This window comes from Hypanus sabinus, chromosome 6 (assembly GCF_030144855.1).
Source record: "Hypanus sabinus isolate sHypSab1 chromosome 6, sHypSab1.hap1, whole genome shotgun sequence".
Taxonomy (NCBI): Eukaryota; Metazoa; Chordata; class Chondrichthyes; order Myliobatiformes; family Dasyatidae; genus Hypanus; species Hypanus sabinus.
The window spans coordinates 171,284,226-171,307,317 of NC_082711.1; the positions used below are offsets into that span (position 1 = coordinate 171,284,226).

General features: G+C 45.0%; 1 protein-coding gene across 11 annotated transcripts in view; it reads left to right on the top strand.

Moving 5' to 3' along the window:
* Positions 1 to 23,092, top strand: part of msi2b (musashi RNA-binding protein 2b) — a 642,445-nt gene that overhangs the window by 431,468 nt on the left and 187,885 nt on the right. For all 11 annotated transcript variants that reach the window (XM_059973518.1, XM_059973517.1, XM_059973521.1 and 8 more), the window contains exon 9: positions 15,010 to 15,124. In XM_059973518.1, coding sequence (XP_059829501.1) covers positions 15,010 to 15,124 — 115 coding nt within the window. The remainder of the gene's footprint in view (positions 1 to 15,009; positions 15,125 to 23,092) is intronic.

The following is a 23,092-nucleotide window of genomic DNA, read 5'->3' on the forward strand; positions in this document are numbered from 1 at the left end:
CTAACAACATCAGACTGTGCTAATGAAATGTCTTTGTCCTGTTTCATTTGGGGTTTCTCATCTGCGATCTCCTTGCAAACTGTAAATGAAAACTGGAGCAGAGAGAGAGAGATGGAGAAAAAAGAGGATTTCTGGATCAGTATGTTTAATAAAAACTCATTTCTTTGCCTTGTGAATTATAAAAAAGAAACCCATTTGTTCCCCTGAATCTTTCTATTCCCTGCCTTAGAAATTGTTTTAACCTAGGAATTGCTGTTATGGAGAGATTACTTCTAAATTTCCCACAAGTGCCTCCCCAGCACGAGGGAACCTCTGGCCAATCATATCGTGACTTTGCAGACTGCTCAGCAACAAGATCTCCCACTGGACGCCCCAAACCAAGAGGAAACAGTCAACTGACATCATGGTCTCCTTCAGAACCTGTACCCGTCTTCATCTTTTTGCTTTATCAGCGGGCTGTGCGAAACCTCGTGAAGCTTGTACAACAGGGCGTTGTGACACATACGCTGGAAGCCAAAGCAAAAGGGTGCAAGGATGCCACCGCTGACAAGCCGAGGTGTCGGAGATACATTCGACGCTAATAAGGAAAGCTGGCAAGACAGCTGGGTTGGAATGTCAAACTGTAGGTCTCATTAGCAGACAAACTGTCCCAGAGATGTGAGGCGAGAAGAAATTGGAGCTCTGTTCAAGGTGGATGCTGTACATTGGAGCTGTAAAGAATAAATATCTCTCGTATTAAAGGGAAACCAAGCACCACAAATGGATTAGCTGTTCTGGTTATTCCCCATGGACGGACACCTGTTCAGCGCCATGAGGAGGAGCGATGGTCATCAGGTCAATGCGATGCTATCATTTACAAAGGGAGAGGAAAGCAAAGCTGTAAGATTAAGCTAGATAAATGGTCTGTGTCTGCCCTGATAAAAGATCTTGGCCTGAAACGTTGACTGTTTATTCTTCTCCATTCTAGGACCAGAGGGCACAGCCTCAGAATAACAGGACGTCCCTTTAGAACAGGGATGAGGAGGAATTTCTTTAGCTATAGGGTGGTGAATCTGCAGAACTGATTGCCACGGACGGCTGTGGAAGCCAAGTCATTGCGTATATTTAAAGTGGAGGTTGGATGGTAGGTTCTTGATTAGTCAGGGTGTCAAAGCTTAATGGAGAAAAGGCAAGAGAATGGAATTGAGAGGGAAAATAAATCAGCCATGATGGAATGGTGGAACAAATTTGATACGTATTTTTAAGTGTTTACAGTGTAGTGGCGGGAGTTATAGGTAGATGGAAGTGGGGGTGGCTAGTTCGAGTGATTAATCAGATTAACTCCCTGGAGGAAGAAACTTTTAAGACAACATGAAGGTTTTTTCACAGCTCTATAGCACTTTCTGGAAGGGAGCTTCTGGGAAAGGCAGTTTGCTGGGTGAATATTGTCTATAATGATTTTTCCTGACCGTTCCTTTGTCCTGGGCACATACAGGCTCTGAAGTAATGGTAGACTGCAGCCATTTACCCTTTCCACTGTCCTGACAGTTATTGCTGATCTCATAACCTACTCTTAGATCAATCGTGCCCTTCTCTCCTACATAGCTGTCCATTTTTCTTTCATCCATGTGGATCTATCTACACACCATTTCAGAAACCTCTCCTGGACAAGCCTTAGAAATCCTGCCCCTTCTCAACCTTTCACTGCAACATGATCTGAGTTAATATCGGGGATGGTGAAAGCTCTTACTGTCTGATTATTTGGATGCTCCTCTGCGATTTCCCCCAACTATCTTTTTCTCCTGCTCCCACTGACTCTTTGGCGCTGGCCACACACCCTCAGAGAAGAGATGGCCCTTTCTAAATTTCTATCCACCAGGCCTCATTTGAGGAATTTGTGGCATGTCATTTTTCTAAAGAAGGGATTCGAACCAAGTTGCCTTCAGTGTAAACGACCCGCTTCCCTCTTCCGTACATCTTTCATCTGGTTCCCTTCTGCCCCCTCACCTTGGGTTAATGCTCTTCCAGCAAGCACTAAAGTCACAGTAAAATTACATATACTGAAGTGCATTCATGCCACCATATACCACCTGGCAGTTCACTCACTTGCAGGCATTCACAGTCGAGCAAAGAAGTTCAATAAATCAATGGAAACCTACACACAGACTGACAAACAACCAACGTACTAAAGACAAGCTGTGCAAATACAAAAATAAACAAATAATTAATAAATAATACTTGGAATATGAGTTGTAGATTCCTTACCTCTTCACTGAAGTAACGGATTCCTTGCCTAATATTAAAATGTCATTTACATCTCTAATCCCCCCCTCCCTTCTCTAAAGATTCCATACCCTCTAATGGTGAGTTGCTAGTCCAGCCCATTCTCTCAAATGCACCTTCATAAAGGCAACAATATATTCCTTTCTGCTGATCAGTGCTTTCAGTTCATCTCTCTAACTTGTCGAGCTACTTCTATTCATTGCTGCAGTTCAGCCGTGTACTCCTCCCACGTTTCTTACCATGTCCATGTTAAGCCTGCCTCCTGGATGGACTTGCTTCCATTTTCCTACTCTGTGCGGCCCATTCTCCAACCAGGTTAGTTTAAGACCACTTCCCTCGGGATGATGGACCTGTTCTGGTTCACGTGTAATCCATCCAGTTGATAGAAGTGCCAACACTCCTAGTGAAACTCTCCCTTCAACCACACGTTCATCCAACCTCTCCCCCTGTTCATATGTAGTAACAGAATCAGGTTTATTATCACTGATGTGTTGTGACAGCAGTGCAGTGCAATACTTAAAATATATTATAAATTATATTAGGAGCTATACCTATAAAAATTAAATAAATAGTAATATAAAAATTAAATAAATAGTAATAAGTATTAAAAAAAATTAGTGAGGTAGTGTTCGTGGGTTCATTGTCCGTTCAGAAATCTAATGAGGGAGGGGAAGCAGCCATTCCTAATAAGTTGAGTGTGTGTCTTAGGCTCCTGTACTCTGGTGGTATCAGTATTTGAGGTCCTGCTGCCTGGCTCTCTATATGATCTCAGCCCTCTTTTTATTGTAGTTCACATTGCTATGCTAAGGTGAACTGAACGCCTGGCTTTGCACTCCTCCAGAGTGTCCCGCAGCCATCCCTGGAACAGCAGCCCATCCTGGGCTCACACCTATGACTGCAGAAGCATGCGGCTGTTCCCCTCATATTGAGTCCCCTCCCACTGGCCTCTCACCCCCTTCCCACAGGAAAACACTTGCCTCCGCCCTCTTACATCACAGATAAGCAGTCCTGAAGTAGGTCACTAGATCCTAGGTGGTGGAATCTGGAGCTGCAAAAGCCTGCTGGAAGAGTTCAGTGGACTTCTTTGGGGAAAGAAATTGTCGACATTTCAGGTCATCCGATGCAGAGTTTCAGTCTGAAACGTCGACATTTCTTTCCCTTTCACGGTACTACTCGATCTGCTGAGTTTCTCCAACAGATTATTCACTGGTTCTGATGTACTGCACATGTCTCAATGCTGTTTATTTACTTTGTTTGTTTGTCAGTTTGTTTCTTTATTTGTATTTGCACAGTTTATCTTCTTCTGCACATTGGCTGTTTGCGGTCTTTGTAGTTTTTCATTGACTCTGTCGTATTTCTTTGCTCTATTGTGAATGCCTGCAAGAAAATGAATCTCTGGGTTGTATGTGGTGACATTTACAGTATGTACTTTGGTAATAAATTTACTTTGAGCTTTGAAATTAGATGCACCCAAGGCGTCCATGACCTCCCTCTTCCATTTCCTCTTGCATTCGTTCCCTATCTATTTACGTATGTTACAGGAATACTATCTCTGTTTCATCCATGTAACTCACGGCCATCCAGAGCTCCATAATGCCTCCAGCTGCCACTCAAGCACTAATTCCTGGCACTCTGGTCAGGACAGTAACACGTCCTGCTGATGTATACCTAGTCAAACCATTAACTGGTCCTGTAGATGTATGCCTGGTCAGACCGATAACACATCCTGTAGACTTGTGTCTGGCCAAACCATTAACAATTCTTGTAAACATATGTCTGGTCAGACCGGTAACACTTCCTGTAGACGTATGTCTAGCTAGACCAGTAACACTTCCTGTAGACATATGTCCGGTCAGACCAGTAACACTTCCTGTAGACATATGTCTAGCTAGACCAGTAACACTTCCTGTAGACGTATGTCTGGCTAGACCAGTAACACTTCCTGTAGACATATGTCTAGCTAGACCAGTAACACTTCCTGTAGACATATGTCTGGCTAGACCAGTAACACTTCCTGTAGACGTATGTCTAGCTAGACCAGTAACACTTCCTGTAGACATATGTCTGGTCAGACCGGTAACATTTCCTGTAAACGTATGTCTGGTCAGACCGGTAACACTTCCTGTAGACATATGTCTGATCAGACTAGTAACACTTCCTGTAGACGTATGTCTGATCAGACTGGTAACACTTCCTGTAGACATATGTCTAGCTAGACCAGTAACACTTCCTGTAGACATATGTCTGGTCAGACTGGTAACACTTCCTGTAGACATATGTCTAGCTAGACCAGTAACACTTCCTGTAGACGTATGTCTGGTCAGACCGGTAACACTTCCTGTAGACATATGTCTAGCTAGACCAGTAACACTTCCTGTAAACGTATGTCTGGTCAGACCGGTAACACTTCCTGTAGACATTTGTCTGGTCAGACCGGTAACACTTCCTGTAGACATATGTCTGATCAGACTGGTAACACTTCCTGTAGACATATGTCTGGCTAGACCAGTAACACTTCCTGTAGACATATGTCTGGTCAGACTGGTAACACTTCCTGTAAACGTATGTCTGGTCAGACCGGTAACACTTCCTGTAGACATATGTCTAGCTAGATCAGTAACACTTCCTGTAGACATATGTCTGGCTAGACCAGTAACACTTCCTGTAGACATATGTCTGGTCAGACCGGTAACACTTCCTGTAGACATATGTCTGGTCAGACCGGTAACACTTCCTGTAGACGTATGTCTGGCTAGACCAGTAACACTTCCTGTAGACATATGTCTAGCTAGATCAGTAACACTTCCTGTAGACATATGTCTGGTCAGACCGGTAACACTTCCTGTAGACATATGTCTAGCTAGACCAGTAACACTTCCTGTAGACGTATGTCTGGTCAGACCGGTAACACTTCCTGTAGACATATGTCTAGCTAGACCAGTAACACTTCCTGTAAACGTATGTCTGGTCAGACCGGTAACACTTCCTGTAGACATATGTCTGATCAGACCAGTAACACTTCCTGTAGACATATGTCTGGCTAGACCAGTAACACTTCCTGTAGAAATATGTCTGATCAGACCAGTAACACTTCCTGTAGACATATGTCTAGCGAGATCAATAACACTTCCTGTAGACATATGTCTGGCTAGACCAGTAACACTTCCTGTAGACATATGTCTAGCTAGATCAATAACACTTCCTGTAGACATATGTCTGGCTAGACCAGTAACACTTCCTGTCGACGTATGTCTGGCTAGACCAGTAACACTTCCTGTAGACGTATGTCTGGCTAGACCAGTAACACTTCCTGTAGACATATGTCTGGTCAGACCGGTAACACTTCCTGTAAACGTATGTCTGGTCAGACCGGTAACACTTCCTGTAGACATATGTCTAGCTAGATCAGTAACACTTCCTGTAGACATATGTCTGGCCAGACCAGTAACACTTCCTGTAGACATATGTCTGGTCAGACCGGTAACTCTTCCTGTAGACGTATGTCTGGTCAGACCGGTAACACTTCCTGCAGACATATGTCTGGTCAGACTAGTAACACTTTCTGTAGACGTATGTCTGGTCAGACCAGTAACACTTCCTGTAGACATATGTCTGGTCAGACCGGTAACACTTCCTGTAGACATATGTCTGGCTAGACCAGTAACACTTCCTGTAGACGTATGTCTAGCTAGACCAGTAACACTTCCCGTAGACATATGTCTGGCTAGACCAGTAACACTTCCTGTAGACGTATGTCTAGCTAGACCAGTAACACTTCCTTTAGACATATGTCTGGTCAGACTGGTAACACTTCCTGTAAACGTATGTCTGGTCAGACCTGTAACACTTCCTGTAGACATATGTCTGGTCAGACCGGTAACACTTCCTGTAGACATATGTCTGATCAGACTGGTAACACTTCCTGTAGACATATGTCTAGCTTGACCAGTAACACTTCCTGTAGACGTATGTCTGATCAGACTGGTAACACTTCCTGTAGACATATGTCTGGCTAGACCAGTAACACTTCCTGTAGACATATGTCTAGCTAGATCAATAACACTTCCTGTAGACATATGTCTGGCTAGACCAGTAACACTTCCTGTAGACGTATGTCTGGCTAGACCAGTAACACTTCCTGTAGACGTATGTCTGGCTAGACCAGTAACACTTCCTGTAGACATATGTCTAGCTAGACCAGTAACACTTCCTGTAGACATATGTCTGGTCAGACCGGTAACACTTCCTGTAAACATATGTCTGGTCAGACCGGTAACACTTCCTGTAGACATATGTCTAGCTAGATCAGTAACACTTCCTGTAGACATATGTCTGGCTAGACCAGTAACACTTCCTGTAGACGTATGTCTGGTCAGACCGGTAACACTTCCTGTAGACGTATGTCTGGTCAGACCGGTAACACTTCCTGTAGACGTATATCTGGTCAGACTAGTAACACTTTCTGTAGACGTATGTCTGGTCAGACCAGTAACACTTCCTGTAGACATATGTCTGGTCAGACCAGTAACACTTCCTGTAGACATATGTCTAGCTAGACCAGTAACACTTCCTGTAGACGTATGTCTGGTCAGACCGGTAACACTTCCTGTAGACATATGTCTAGCTAGACCAGTAACACTTCCTGTAAACGTATGTCTGGTCAGACCGGTAACACTTCCTGTAAACGTATATCTGGTCAGACCAGTAACACTTCCTGTAGATATATGTCTGATCAGACCGGTAACACTTCCTGTCGACATATGTCTGATCAGACCAGTAACACTTCCTGTAGACATATGTCTGGCTAGACCAGTAACACTTCCTGTAGACATATGTCTGATCAGACCAGTAACACTTCCTGTAGACATATGTCTAGCTAGATCAATAACACTTCCTGTAGACATATGTCTGGCTAGACCAGTAACACTTCCTGTAGACATATGTCTGGCTAGACCGGTAACACTTCCTGTAGACATATGTCTAGCTAGATCAATAATATTTCCTGTAGACATATGTCTGGCTAGACCAGTAACACTTCCTGTAGACGTATGTCTGGCTAGACCAGTAACACTTCCTGTAGACGTATGTCTGGCTAGACCAGTAACACTTCCTGTAGACATATGTCTGGTCAGACCGGTAACACTTCCTGTAAACGTATGTCTGGTCTGACCGGTAACACTTCCTGTAGACATATGTCTAGCTAGATCAGTAACACTTCCTGTAGACATATGTCTGGCCAGACCAGTAACACTTCCTGTTGACATATGTCTGGTCAGACCGGTAACACTTCCTGTAGACGTATGTCTGGTCAGACCGGTAACACTTCCTGCAGACATATGTCTGGTCAGACTAGTAACACTTTCTGTAGACGTATGTCTGGTCAGACCAGTAACACTTCCTGTAGACATATGTCTGGCTAGACCAGTAACACTTCCTGTAGACATATGTCTGGCTAGACCAGTAACACTTCCTGTAGACGTATGTCTGGCTAGACCAGTAACACTTCCTGTAGACATATGTCTGATCAGACCAGTAACACTTCCTGTAGACATATGTCTGGCTAGACCAGTAACACTTCCTGTAGACGTATGTCTGGCTAGACCAGTAACACTTCCTGTAAACGTATGTCTGGTCAGACCGGTAACACTTCCTGTAGACATATGTCTGGTCAGACCGGTAACACTTCCTGTAAACGTATGTCTGGTCAGACCGGTAACACTTCCTGTAGACATATGTCTAGCTAGATCAATAATACTTCCTGTAGACATATGTCTGGCTAGACCAGTAACACTTCCTGTAGACGTATGTCTGGCTAGACCAGTAACGCTTCCTGTAGATGTATGTCTGGCTAGACCAGTAACACTTCCTGTAGACATATGTCTGGTCAGACCGGTAACACTTCCTGTAAACGTATGTCTGGTCAGACCGGTAACACTTCCTGTAGACATATGTCTAGCTAGATCAGTAACACTTCCTGTAGACATATGTCTGGTCAGACCGGTAACACTTCCTGTAGACGTATGTCTGGTCAGACCGGTAACACTTCCTGTAGACGTATGTCTGGTCAGACCGGTAACACTTCCTGCAGACATATGTCTGGTCAGACTAGTAACACTTTCTGTAGACGTATGTCTGGTCAGACCAGTAACACTTCCTGTAGACATATGTCTGGTCAGACCGGTAACACTTCCTGTAGACATATGTCCGGCAAGACCAGTAACACTTCCTGTAGACGTATGTCTAGCTAGACCAGTAACACTTCCTGTAGACATATGTCTGGCTAGACCAGTAACACTTCCTGTAGACGTATGTCTAGCTAGACCAGTAACACTTCCTGTAGACATATGTCTGGTCAGACTGGTAACACTTCCTGTAGACATATGTCTTGCTAGACCAGTAACACTTCCTGTAGACGTATGTCTGGTCAGACCGGTAACACTTCCTGTAGACATATGTCTGGCTAGACCAGTAACACTTCCTGTAGACATATGTCTAGCTAGATCAATAACACTTCCTGTAGACATATGTCTGGCTAGACCAGTAACACTTCCTGTAGACGTATGTCTGGCTAGACCAGTAACACTTCCTGTAGACATATGTCTAGCTAGACCAGTAACACTTCCTGTAGACATATGTCTGGTCAGACCGGTAACACTTCCTGTAAACGTATGTCTGGTCAGACCGGTAACACTTCCTGTAGACATATGTCTAGCTAGATCAGTAACACTTCCTGTAGACATATGTCTAGCTAGATCAGTTACACTTCCTGTAGACATATGTCTGGCTAGACCAGTAACACTTCCTGTAGACATATGTCTGGTCAGACCGGTAACACTTCCTGTAGACGTATGTCTGGTCAGACCGGTAACACTTCCTGTAGACATATGTCTAGCTAGATCAGTTACACTTCCTGTAGACATATGTCTGGCTAGACCAGTAACACTTCCTGTAGACATATGTCTGGTCAGACCGGTAACACTTCCTGTAAACGTATGTCTGGTCAGACCGGTAACACTTCCTGTAGATATATGTCTAGCTAGATCAGTAACACTTCCTGTAAACATATGTCTGGCTAGACCAGTAACACTTCCTGTAGACATATGTCTGGTCAGACTGGTAACATTTCTTGTAGACGTATGTCTGGTCAGACCGGTAACACTTCCTGTAGACGTATATCTGGTCAGACTAGTAACACTTTCTGTAGACGTATGTCTGGTCAGACCAGTAACACTTCCTGTAGACATATGTCTGGTCAGACCGGTAACACTTCCTGTAGACATATGTCTAGCTAGACCAGTAACACTTCCTGTAGACGTATGTCTGGTCAGACCGGTAACACTTCCTGTAGACATATGTCTGGCTAGACCAGTAACACTTCCTGTAGACATATGTCTAGCTAGATCAATAACACTTCCTGTAGACATATGTCTGGCTAGACCAGTAACACTTCCTGTAGACGTATGTCTGGCTAGACCAGTAACACTTCCTGTAGACATATGTCTAGCTAGACCAGTAACACTTCCTGTAGACATATGTCTGGTCAGACCGGTAACACTTCCTGTAAACGTATGTCTGGTCAGACCGGTAACACTTCCTGTAGACATATGTCTAGCTAGATCAGTAACACTTCCTGTAGACATATGTCTAGCTAGATCAGTTACACTTCCTGTAGACATATGTCTGGCTAGACCAGTAACACTTCCTGTAGACATATGTCTGGTCAGACCGGTAACACTTCCTGTAGACGTATGTCTGGTCAGACCGGTAACACTTCCTGTAGACATATGTCTAGCTAGATCAGTTACACTTCCTGTAGACATATGTCTGGCTAGACCAGTAACACTTCCTGTAGACATCTGTCTGGTCAGACAGGTAACACTTCCTGTAGACGTATGTCTGGTCAGACCGGTAACACTTCCTGTAGACGTATATCTGGTCAGACTAGTAACACTTTCTGTAGACGTATGTCTGGTCAGACCAGTAACACTTCCTGTAGACATATGTCTGGTCAGACCGGTAACACTTCCTGTAGACATATGTCTAGCTAGACCAGTAACACTTCCTGTAGACGTATGTCTGGTCAGACTGGTAACACTTCCTGTAGACATATGTCTAGCTAGACCAGTAACACTTCGTGTAAACGTATGTCTGGTCAGACCGGTAACACTTCCTGTAAACGTATGTCTGGTCAGACCAGTAACACTTCCTGTAGACACATGTCTAGCTAGACCAGTAACACTTCCTGTAGACGTATGTCTGATCAGACTGGTAACACTTCCTGTAGACATATGTCTAGCTAGACCAGTAACACTTCCTGTAGACGTATGTCTGGTCAGACCGGTAACACTTCCTGTAGACGTATGTCTGGTCAGACCGGTAACACTTCCTGTAGACATATGTCTAGCTAGATCAGTTACACTTCCTGTAGACATATGTCTGGCTAGACCAGTAACACTTCCTGTAGACATATGTCTGGTCAGACCGGTAACACTTCCTGTAGACCTATGTCTAGTCAGACCGGTAACACTTCCTGTAGACGTATCTCTGGTCAGACCAGTAACACTTCCTGTAGACATATGTCTGGTCAGACCGGTAACACTTCCTGTAGACATATGTCTAGCTAGACCAGTAACACTTCCTGTAGACGTATGTCTGGTCAGACCGGTAACACTTCCTGTAGACATATGTCTAGCTAGACCAGTAACACTTCCTGTAAACGTATGTCTGGTCAGACCGGTAACACTTCCTGTAAACGTATGTCTGGTCAGACCAGTAACACTTCTTGTAGACATATGTCTGATCAGACCGGTAACACTTCCTGTAGACATATGTCTGATCAGACCAGTAACACTTCCTGTAAACGTATGTCTGGTCAGACCAGTAACACTTCCTGTAGACACATGTCTAGCTAGACCAGTAACACTTCCTGTAGACGTATGTCTGATCAGACTGGTAACACTTCCTGTAGACATATGTCTAGCTAGACCAGTAACACTTCCTGTAGACGTATGTCTGGTCAGACCGGTAACACTTCCTGTAGACGTATGTCTGGTCAGACCGGTAACACTTCCTGTAGACATATGTCTAGCTAGATCAGTTACACTTCCTGTAGACATATGTCTGGCTAGACCAGTAACACTTCCTGTAGACATATGTCTGGTCAGACCGGTAACACTTCCTGTAGACCTATGTCTAGTCAGACCGGTAACACTTCCTGTAGACGTATCTCTGGTCAGACCAGTAACACTTCCTGTAGACATATGTCTGGTCAGACCGGTAACACTTCCTGTAGACATATGTCTAGCTAGACCAGTAACACTTCCTGTAGACATCTGTCTGATCAGACCAGTAACACTTCCTGTAGACATATGTCTGATCAGACCAGTAACACTTCCTGTAGACATATGTCTAGCTAGATCAATAACAATTCCTGTAGACATATGTCTGGCTAGACCAGTAACAAACACTTCCTGTAGACATATGTCTAGCTAGATCAATAATACTTCCTGTAGACATATGTCTGGCTAGACCAGTAACACTTCCTGTAGAAGTATGTCTGGCTAGACCAGTAACACTTCCTGTAGACGTATGTCTGGCTAGACCAGTAACACTTCCTGTAGACATATGTCTGGTCAGACCGGTAACACTTCCTGTAAACGTATGTCTGGTCAGACCGGTAACACTTCCTGTAGACATATGTCTAGCTAGATCAGTAACACTTCCTGTAGACATATGTCTGGCTAGACCAGTAACACTTCCTGTAAACGTATGTCTGGTCAGACCAGTAACACTTCCTGTAGAGAAGTCGTCTAACCCGCCAAGAGCACCTCACAAGTTCCACCTAACGCAAGGCATACAACACAGAGGACTGAGTTGCTGTTTCAAACTCATAATTTAAGAAAGATTCATCTTTTGAAAAAATATAGTTAAGAATTAAGCTCTTGGTAATCCAAACCGATCTTCCACTGCTTAATCACTACTACCCATTAGGCAGGTGGTTCAAGAGCCTTAAAGTTCAAAGTCGGTTTATTATCAAAGTACATGCATGTCACCATATACAACCCTGAGTTTGTTTTCTTGCTGGCATACTCAATAAATCCAATAACCATAGTAGAATCAATGAAAGGCCTCATCCAATGGGACAGACAGCCATAGTGAAGAAGACAACAAGCTGCAAATGCAAAAGAAAAAAAAGGAAATTAAAAATAGTAAATAACTAAGCAATAAATATTGAGAACATGAGATGAGGAGTACTTGAAAGTGAGTCCATTGGTTGTGGGAACAGATCAGTGATTGAGTGAGTGAAGTTGAATGAAGTTATCCTCTTTGATTCAAGATACTGATGGTTGAGGGGTAATAACTGTTCCTGAATCTGGTGGTGTGAATCCTGAGGCTCCTGTACCTTCCTCCTGACAGCAGCAGCAGCAAGAAGAGAGCATGGCCTGGGCGGTGGGGGTCTCTGATTATGGATGCTGCTTTCCTGCAACAATACTCCGTGTAGATGTGCTCAATGGTGAAAAGGCTTTACCTGTAATGGACTGGGCCGTGTCCACTACTCTTTGTCAGATTTTCCATTCCAGGGCATTGGTGTTCCCGTTCCCGGCTGTGATGCAGCCAGTCAATATTTTCTCCACCACTCATCTATAGAAATTTGTCAAGGTTTTGGATGCCAAACCTTTTCAAACTCCGAAGGAAGTGCTACTGTGCTTTCTTTGTAATTGCACATGTGCTAAACCCAGGACAGGTCCGCTGAAATAGTAATTTAAAGTTGCTGACCCTCTCCACTCTGCTTCCCTGATGAGGACTGGCTCATGGACCTCAGGTTTCCTCCTCCTGAAGTCAGTTATCAGACATTGAGTAAGAGGTTGTTTTTGTGGCTCCATTCAGCCAGATTTTCAGTCTCCCTCCTGTATGTTCATTTGTCACCATCTTTGATTTGGCCAACAACAGTGGTGTTCAGCAAACCTAAATACTGCACTGGGGGTCCCACACCATCAGGTACAGGAACAGTTGTTACCCTACAACCATCTATGTCTTAATCCAGCATGGTTAACTTCATGCACCTCAACTCTGGAATGAGTCCACAACTTACAGACTCATTTTCAAGGACTCTACAACTTACGGTCTCGGTATAATTTATCCATCTATCCATATATTTAGCCATTTGCACAATTTGTCTTATTTTGCACGTTGGCCGTTTGTCAGTATTTGTCTATGTATAGTTTTTCATAAATTCTATTGTATTGCCTTATTTTCCTGTAAATGCCTGCAGGAAACCAATCTCAAGGTAGCACAGGGTGGCCTATACGTACTTGGATAATAAATTTACTTTGAGTTGACATAATTAACAAAAACTAATCACACTTGGGGATCCTGTTCCACTCCAAATTCAGCTTACAAAAATGCAGAGTCCGAGCGTTTCCTTTGTATAATGAACCTGTCACGTTCCCCTTCAGATTCTGCAATAAAAAGCTTTGCATTTTTAGCAGATACTCTCCGTGAACTGAGGTCAGGAATTTAAGGCTGGGACTAAGGAAAGTAAGATTACCCTGAGGGGGTCGGATGAGGATAGGTGGGTAGAGGCTCGCTTGGGAGTACATACACCAGCTACTGTGGTATACCTTCTGTGTAATTATCTAGGCAGAGTGATATGAAAAATTTGTTTCAGTGCATGCACAAAGGAATAATGTGCATTGTGATACTGTCATTGTAACGACAGAAGACTGACACTTGCTGACTGGTCCCCTACAAGTATATCCTGTCAGAAACTAACTCCTGTTAAATCCCTGCTTTGTTAAGACGTTCCGGCGTTATGAACAGGATCAGTACACATTCTGTCTGTGCGCTGGCTTGGATTTAGAGGTCTATAAATAAAGGTTGCTGCAATAAACTTGTCATTTTCTAACTCAAAGCACAAAGCAAGTTGACTCACAAGCTCCCATTACCTGAGCTGTTTGTCAAAAAAGCAAACACAATTTAAATTTGTTTGATGTAATGCTTTTCCTCGTTATCTCCTGGTTGTTATTTCTGAGAAAATGTAATTCCATCTCAGGGGCCGTAGTTCCTGCTGCCAATCTCTGCCATCAGTAGCTCAGTGTGATTCACCAGTTCTAACCCTTCCACTTCTAGCTGGAGGGCTTGGACGTGACTGGCAGAGTCTGTACTGCAGAGGGCACTGGGACTAATTGGTTGGCTCCACCAGCAAAGGCATGGAGGGGCCTCCTGTGTTGTCTCTCATGCTCAATGTCTTCACGTTATCAGGCCGTTCACATCCAAACGAGCAGAAATGTTCTCGGTCGAAATGGGATGGCACCACAGCGCAATGCTTAGTGCGTCGCTCTGCAGATTTGTACGTTCTCCCATTGACAGCGTGGATTTTCTCCGGACGCTCCAGTTCCCACCCCACACCCAAAGGTGCACTATTAGGGTTAGTGAGTTGCGGGTACGCCTCGTTGGGTACGTCACACAGGGCGCGCAGCCAGTTGCTAAACTTGAGCCAAAACTGGCTTGGCCTCAGGAGAAGGATGAGACTGTGGAGATGTACTTTTCTGTCGGTGACCCAGAGTCCTTGTATACATCAATGATGTAAATGCCAACTTTCAGCCCATCAACTGGCTAGGTTGCTTGTTCTAATGCTTTTCTGATGATGTCTTGTATTCCTGTCTCCCATCCCATCCCTCCCATCCCTTTCCCTTCCCCCAACCTCCCATCCCTTTCTCTTCCCTCTCTCCTCCCCTCCCCCAACAGGTAGAATGTAAGAAAGCACAGCCGAAGGAAGTAATGTTCCCCCCAGGAACTCGAGGCCGTCCACGGGGCTTGCCTTACACCATGGATGCGTTCATGTTGGGTATGGGTATGCTGGGTAAGGTCACGGTTACTCTTCTTCATGTCTCGGGGGGTGCAGACGAGGGGCTGGCTGTCGACTCTTGGTGGGTTTATTGTGGTCAAATAAACTATGAGCATGTGGCTCATCGCTGAATAACAGAGTTCCAGCGTGAACACCGCTGAGTAATACAAGCAGAGTTGCAAAATTAAGTAAAATGGATAATTATCAGCAGAGGCAGGAGGAATCTCTGATTTATTTGTCTAGATTGATTCTGTGCCTTGCCTCGGCTTCTCTACACACACACACACACACTCACTCTCTCTCACACTCACACACACACACACACACACACACACTCTCTCACACTCACACACACACACACTCACACACTCTCACACACACACACACACACACACACACACACACACAGAAACAGATGGAAACACACACAGATGAATGGATGCCTTTTTAAGTTGAACCTTGAAATTTTGTGTGTGTCTGCATATGCCTGCAACACGCAGACTCGTTCCAAAGTTCACCTGTAAAGGGCATCAGAAACTGCATTAGTTCCGACACCAAACATTCCCAATGTTTGTAACCCAGAATCAGTAGATCCACTTTGATTTCTCAAGTCCAGAGGGTCTCACAACTGTGCCAGAAACTGCTCCCATGCTGGCTTCAATTCCACGTGTATCCCGTTCTCAACTGGCTGGTCTTGGACAATCTACCCTCTCTCAGTCCCTTTCCATGAGTGAGATCGCTGTCCATTTCGGGTCAGCCAACTCAGCTCAGCTCCCTCAATTGCCATTAGAATCCTGTATCATTAGACTCTTTACAAAATACTCCAGTGCTACATTGGAATAGCAAAGGCAATACTACAAATTACATGTAACATACATTTGCCAGGATTTGAGGATTTAAATTACAGGGCAAGGTTTACTAGGCTGAGCCTTTCTTCCCTGCAGCGTAGGAGGGTGAGGGGAGACTTGATAGAGGGATACAGGATCATGAGGAGGTATAGATAGGGTGAACGCAAGCAGGCGTTCTCCCCGGCTGAGGTTGGGTGAACCTGGGATAAGAGGCCATGTGTTCAAGGTGAAGGGTGAAATATTTAAGAGGGAATCTCTTCACTCAGATTATGGTGGGAGTGTGAAATGAGCTGCCAGTGGAAGTGGTGGACGCAGCCTTTAAGAGAGGATAGATGCACGGATGGAAGAGTTATGGAGGGTCTATGGTCCAGATTCAGGCCGATGGGGCTAGGCAGATAGATGTTCAGCTGTTTGGGACTAGATGGGGTGAAAGGCCTATTCCCACGCTGGAGTGCTGTTTGGCTCCTCGGATAGGACGGGTTTAGAGCAACTTTTTTATAGCATGGACCCCTACCATTAACCGAATGGTCCATGGGCCCCAGGTTGGGACCCCCCCCCCAGTTTAAAGTGATATGGCCTAAATGTAGGCAAGTGGTCGGAGCTCAGGTGGGCCATTGACTGTGCAACTCTGTAAATGCTGGACCTTTGCAAGAAACAGTTTCTACTTATTAGGCACCTTTAATGTAACAGAAGGGCTGCAAGGCGTTTCCCAGGAGTATGATATTTGAAGCTGCAATGGGGCAAGACGCCTCATCACAAAAGTAGTTGTTGTTTACAAGTGCCTTATCCTTTGAGAGGTCGCGAGGCAGGGAATTTCAGAACCTAGGTCCTTGACAATTGTACACATCACTGGTGGAGTAAGTCTGGGATTCCCTGGAAGCCGGAACTGAAGGAGTGCAGACATCCCAGGAAGTTGTAGATGATTCCAGAGATCAGGCACCATGGTAGCGTAGTGGTTAATGCGACACTATTACAGCTCGGGGCAATTCGGAGTTCAATTCTGGTGCTGTTCTGTAAGGAGTCCCTATACGTCCTCCCCATGGAATAAGTGTATTTTCCCAGCTGTTGCAGTTTCCTCCCACAGTCTAAAGATGTACCAGGGAAGTTAATTAGTCATTGTAAGTTGTCCCCTGATTAAGTTGGGGTGAAGTGGGGTTGTGGGGTGCCTCAAAGGGCCTTCTCCACGCTGTATTGTTAAATGAATAAAGAATTCAGTGCGCTTGAGAGACTGCAGAGGAAGCAATTGAGTGAACAAAGTTCTGTGGAGGCGGGAGGTGGTATAGGTCTGTCAGCAGACACGTTGGAGATTACGATCATGCCGGTGAAGAGCAGGACGAGGGAACCAGCTTTCTCAGTGGCCCACAGGTGAAATGAGCCTCCCTTTCGAAAATCATTGCTGCTTTGTTCAAGCGCCGGGATATTCAAGATGATAAAGGACCTGACAGGGAAAGAGAACTAGGGAGTCCAGAGCAAGATGAAGTGCCCTTAAAATTACAGCCAGGCCGTTCAAGAATGATGCCAGGAAGCATATTAGACAATGGAAACCCTTCCCCCTTACTGTACAAAGCTGCTGAGGTTAGAGATCTTACTCCGGATGACACAAAGAGAGACCAAGCAGGAGAGCAATCCCGTCGCCATTGATGGTCCCAGTCTGAAATGCCGACTGTTGATTCCCCTCCACAGACGCTGCCTGACCTGCTGAGTTCCTCCGGCAGTCTGTGTGCATTGCTCTAGGTTTTCAGCATCTGCAGTAACTCCTGCGTTTATGATTCCTGTCCTTGCATTTCCACTTCTCCTCGTTTCCCTGTAGTTCAGCTTCCCTCCTGCAAACCCGGCAACTGTTCTTGCTCTTTAAGGGTCGGCACAACATTGTGGGCCGAAGGGCCTGTACTGTGCTGTACTATTCTATGCTCTATGATTCTTTTACCATTTAGGGCAGGGGTTCCCAACCTAGGGTCCACGGATCCCTCGGTCATTGGTGAGGCTCCATGGCATAAAAAAAGTTGGAAACCCCTAATTTCGAGTCATTTACAGCAGTTAGTTAACCAGCCAGCACGTGTTTGGACGTGGGAGCAAACCAGAGCAGCCCGACCAGCCCCAAATGGTCAAAGGAAGAACTTATATCGCAGCACTGGATGTCAGGATCAAACCAGGGTCCCTGGAGATGTCAGGCAGCAGCACCAGACACTGCATCTGCTACACTCCCATGTTAAATCCTGTTGCTATTGTGATCCGGACGTTCTTTGGAAGTCAGGAACAAGACATAAAACTTGTTGTTTACGATTGTTTTCTACCTTCTGTCCTTTTAGAAGGATAGAACAGACAGAATGCCAGAGTGGCCTCCTGTTGATCCTCTGTTCCTACCAGCAATGCTCATTTTGTTGCTCGGGTAGCCTGGCCTCTGAGGGAAAGGCCTGCAAACTGACATCGTTAACTTCAGGTCACTTCAGGTCTGGCTGGGCAGAGTGGGAAAGCAATTGAGCAGGCTACAGTTTGCTGGAAATGTCTCTCGCTTGAGAACTTGCAGTGAGAGCCGAGGGATTTCAGATTACAGCAGCTGGCTCTGGGGCCCAGTACATAGTACATATGGGATACTGAAATCACTGGGAGTTACATGGGGAGGAAGGGATTAAAAAAAATCTGCTGTGATTTATATAGGTGTGCTTATTTGTCACTGGTACATCAAAACGTACAGTGAAATGTATTGTTTGCGTCAAAGATGTGCTGGGGGCAATCCAGTGGAGTCATCACACTTCCTGTGTCAGTATAGCATGCCAGCAACTTACTAACTGTAACCCGTCTGTCTTCGCAATGTGGGAGGAAACCACAGTATCCGGAGAAAACATAACCGGTCACGGGGAGAACATACGACGGTGGGAATTGAACCACGATGTCACACATGGCGATGTAAAGCGTTACGCTACCATGCCAAACCGCGCGCCCCAAGATGTAGATGTAGGACCATAGAAAATCACGCTCTAGAAGGAGGCCATTCAGCCCTTCACATCTATGAACATAGAACATGGAACAACACAGGAACAGACCCTTCGGCCTGCAATGTTGTGCTGAACCAATTAAATTAGTAGTCAAGTGGCCAGCTAAACTTATCCCTTACGCGTACACAACGTCCATCTCTTTCCATTTCCCTCAAGTTCATGTGGCTGTCTAAATGTCTTTTAAAAGTCCCTAATGCATCTGTGGTGGTGCATCTGTCTCCACCACCCCAGGTAGTGCATTGCAGGCACCTACCACTCTCTATAAAAAAACTTGCCCCTCGCATCTCCTTTGAGCTTACCCACTCTCATCTTAAATGCATGCCCTCTGGTATTAGGCATCTCAACCCCGGGATAAAGATATCTGCTTTATCTACACCTCTCACAATCTTATAAAACTCCATCAGATCTCCACTCTGCCTAATGAACTTCTGGCTTCCATTTGTGGCGGCTGATATCACTGGTTATTCTACAGTTTTCTGGGTGAGGCAACTTCAGTCGTTCATCTGGCTGCTTTTTAAACACAATGTTTGATTTTGCCTCCACCGCCCATTCAGGCAACAAGTCCAGTCCCTCAGCACCTTCTCCATGAAAAAGTTACTCCAAATCTTCTCTGTCAACCTTACATCTCTGCTCCCTCCTGTCAGCTCTCTCTAACCATGGCTAAGTTTCCCCTCAACCCTCTGTCCTGAAGAAAGCCAGCCTTAAACAATAAAGAAGATACTATCTACTCGCTGCTACCTTCGGGAAGGAGGTACATGAGCCTCAGGTCCTACACCACCAGGTTCAGGAACAGTTGTTTCCCTACAGCCATCAGCCTTCTTAACCAATGCGGATAACTTCACTCGCCACAACACTGAACTGATTTCACAACCCATGGACTCACTTTCAAGGAGTCTGCAACTCATGTTCCCAACAATACACACAAAATGCTGGAGGAACTCAGCAGGCCAGGCAGCATCGAGGAAACGAAACCCTTCGTCAGCAAGGGTGTGTTCATGTTCCCGATACTATTTACATCTAATTCATTCATCATTGTTTGTATTTGCAGTTTGTCCTCTTTTGCACACTGGTTGTTTGTCAGTCTTCATTTGTATGTAGTTTTTCAGTAATTCTATCGAGTTTCTTTGTATCTACTGTGATGCCTACAAGGAAACGATGGTGACATATATATTTTGAAAATAAATTTATTTTGTACTTTGAACTTTTGAAGTCAACCCAAAACCGCTAATCCCATCTCATAACCAAACCGCCGCAGCCTCAGGTCCCAATGATACCTTTTCACAAGTTGACACGTCCTTGCCTGAGGGTGCCTTTTATTGCTTTAGTAGAAACTGGGCCTCACTTGAAAGGCCAACATGTTTTAACCATCCCTAATTGAACTGAGTGGCTTGCTCAGCCATTTTGGAGGGCACTTGAGCAATCAAACGTGTCAGTGGGTGTTCAGTCATATCCAGTCTAGGCTGGGTGAGGACAGCAAGTTCCCCCTCTGAGGGAGGTTATTGAACTTGATAGTTTCCTAAGACAATGTATGAAGGCTTGTGGTTATTGTATTCAAGGCGACCTGATAGTGGTGTGGAAAGGTGATAAGAGATATAGGTAGAAGACAGCCAGTGCCGTTTTCTCAGGGCTGCAAGGATAATACCAGAGGATGTCCTTTTAAGATGAGCGGAGGAAAGTTTAGGCGAGATGTCAGAGGTAGGTTTTTTTGTTCCAGAGAGTGCCAGAAATGCACTGTCAGGAGTGATGGTAGAGGCAGATAGCAGTGAAAGAAATATAGAGTTATAGGCTTTTAGAAAAGAAGGGTTTGATTGATGGTAGATTAGGTTAAAAAGTCAGCACCCATGGTGGGATAAAGGCTCTGTACTTTGCTGTATGTTCAATGAAGTTCTTTTAAAGGCTGATTTGTACTTCTGCATCAAATGAACACTGTGGGTGCGGCGTAGCTGCGTAACCTACACTGTACCCTACGCCATAGCCCGACGTGCACCTCTCCAAAAATGTAACTGCGCGTCGTGGCGACGCAGACAGCAACAACTGTGATTGGTCCGCTTGGTAGCATCACATTTCCTCCTGTCTATAGGCATACTGTGCGTACACTAATGCGAAATAAATGGTCGGAGACGATGGACCAAATCGTCAAATCTACCTGCCGACAGTCGAAAATGTTTGAAATGCATTTCCTTGTCCATGTCTCTCAGTGGCCGGACAAGCACAGAAAATTCACCCTCCTTCTGCCTCAATCTGTTCAATGGTCGAACACATCATCTCCTCCGACGTCTTCTCTCTTTTCTGCGTTGCAGTAATTTCAATAAAAGTAACACTTGTTGAACACTTATCAGCTCCAACTCCAACATGATGCGCTCAGTCGCCATTACAAACCCCACCGCCAACTAGCGTTTTGTGGGTGAATTGCAGAGCGAAGCAGACACACCAACGCACAAGTATAAATGCTCACAACGACAGCTAGCAGGCCACTTACAAAGGCTACGGCGTAGGCTACTATGCAGAAGTTAAATCAGCCTTAAAAGGTTGTCCAAATTTTAAATTCTGCACTGCCACAGCAGGATTTGAACCGATATTGTTGGTGTAGGTCTTTGGATTGCTCCTTCAGACTGCTCGGATATCGACCGAGATTCACCATCTACTGACGCTTCCTACCCAGCCCCAGGCCGCCCTGACTTCCTCTTTGCTTCTCCCTCTCCGATGAGAGTCAGCGATCCGGTTCCTCCCTCCTTTGCGGTTCTGGCTGGATGGTGGGACTCTTCCTTGAGCGTCAGTGAGCCTCCGTCCCCGCTGCATTCACATCCCATGTCCACTGCTGCTGCTGGAGAAAGTGCTGGTACACCTTCGGGATCAGCTGACTCGGGGCGTGGTAACATAGGGATTAGTGAAACACTATTACAGCACCAACGATTGGAGTTTAATTTCTGCCACTGTCTGTAAGGAGTTTGTACATTCTTCCCGTGACCCCATGGATTTCCACTGGGTGCTCCGGTATCAAAGACGTATGGGTATGGGTTAGTGAGTAGTGGAAACATGGTGACCCTTGTGGGCTGACCTCAGCACATACTTGGGCTGTGTTGGTTGTTGACATGTACAATGTCCTGTGTATGTTACTCAAAATGGCTTCTTTGGCTTGTCAAGAGTAGGAATGCTTCTTTGTCTGATAAGTGTTTCTCTCGCAGTTGTGTAGGTTTAGACTTGCTGATATGGGGATTGTATTCATTTGTTAACCAATGGGGAATGTTATTTTGTCTTGTGAGGCTGGGAGCTTGGGGGGTTTTCGTTGTATGGGTGAGTGTTACAGACACAAACAGCGCAGTTCACTGCAGCATTTCACATCCGTTTTGTAGTTAAGCTGCCAAATCATCTTTATCAGGAGCAGGCAAAGACCGAGTCTTCAACACTCCCTGCACTTCAATCCATTTCTTATCTGGAAGGAATTGTCCCATTTTCTTAAAGATAAAGGTTAGCTTTTTATGTCACATGGGCATCGAAACATTCAGCGAAACCAACGAGGATTGTGCTGGGCAACCACATGTCTGGCACCAACATTTCATGCCCACAACTCACTAACTCTAACAGTACGTCTTTGGAATATGGGAGGAAACCAGAGCACCCGGAGGAAACCCATGCAGTCAGGGAAGAACGTACAAACTCCTCATAGACATTGATGGGAATTGAACCCTGATCTTACAGCTAGCATTGTAACGGTGCCACTCTCCCACTCTCAGCCCCTGGTGGTGAACAGTATTTTACCTCTCCCTGTCTCAGCCCCATTCTGTCAGTCTGAGTACCTTGTTTCTTTTTGTTTCCTCTCTTTCTTCCCTCACCTTCTCATCCATCTGTTTTCCTTCTTCCCCTTTAACTCCACCTCCTGCATTTTCTTTTGACCAACTGTTTCATCTGGGATTAGATTATTTTGACTGCTATTTCTAGGACAGAGCCAACCAGTTCCTGTTCTCTTCACTATCTTAAAGTCACTCAAGTGTGTCTTTCAATCATTGGAAATCTGATGGAAATGCATTAATGCTTTGCTAAAAATAGCCATGCACCTTTCTTTTCTCCCAATTTTTATGACTATCTACAAATAATATTTCTGTGTATTTGCCAACTATTCATTTTTCCATCCTTTCTTT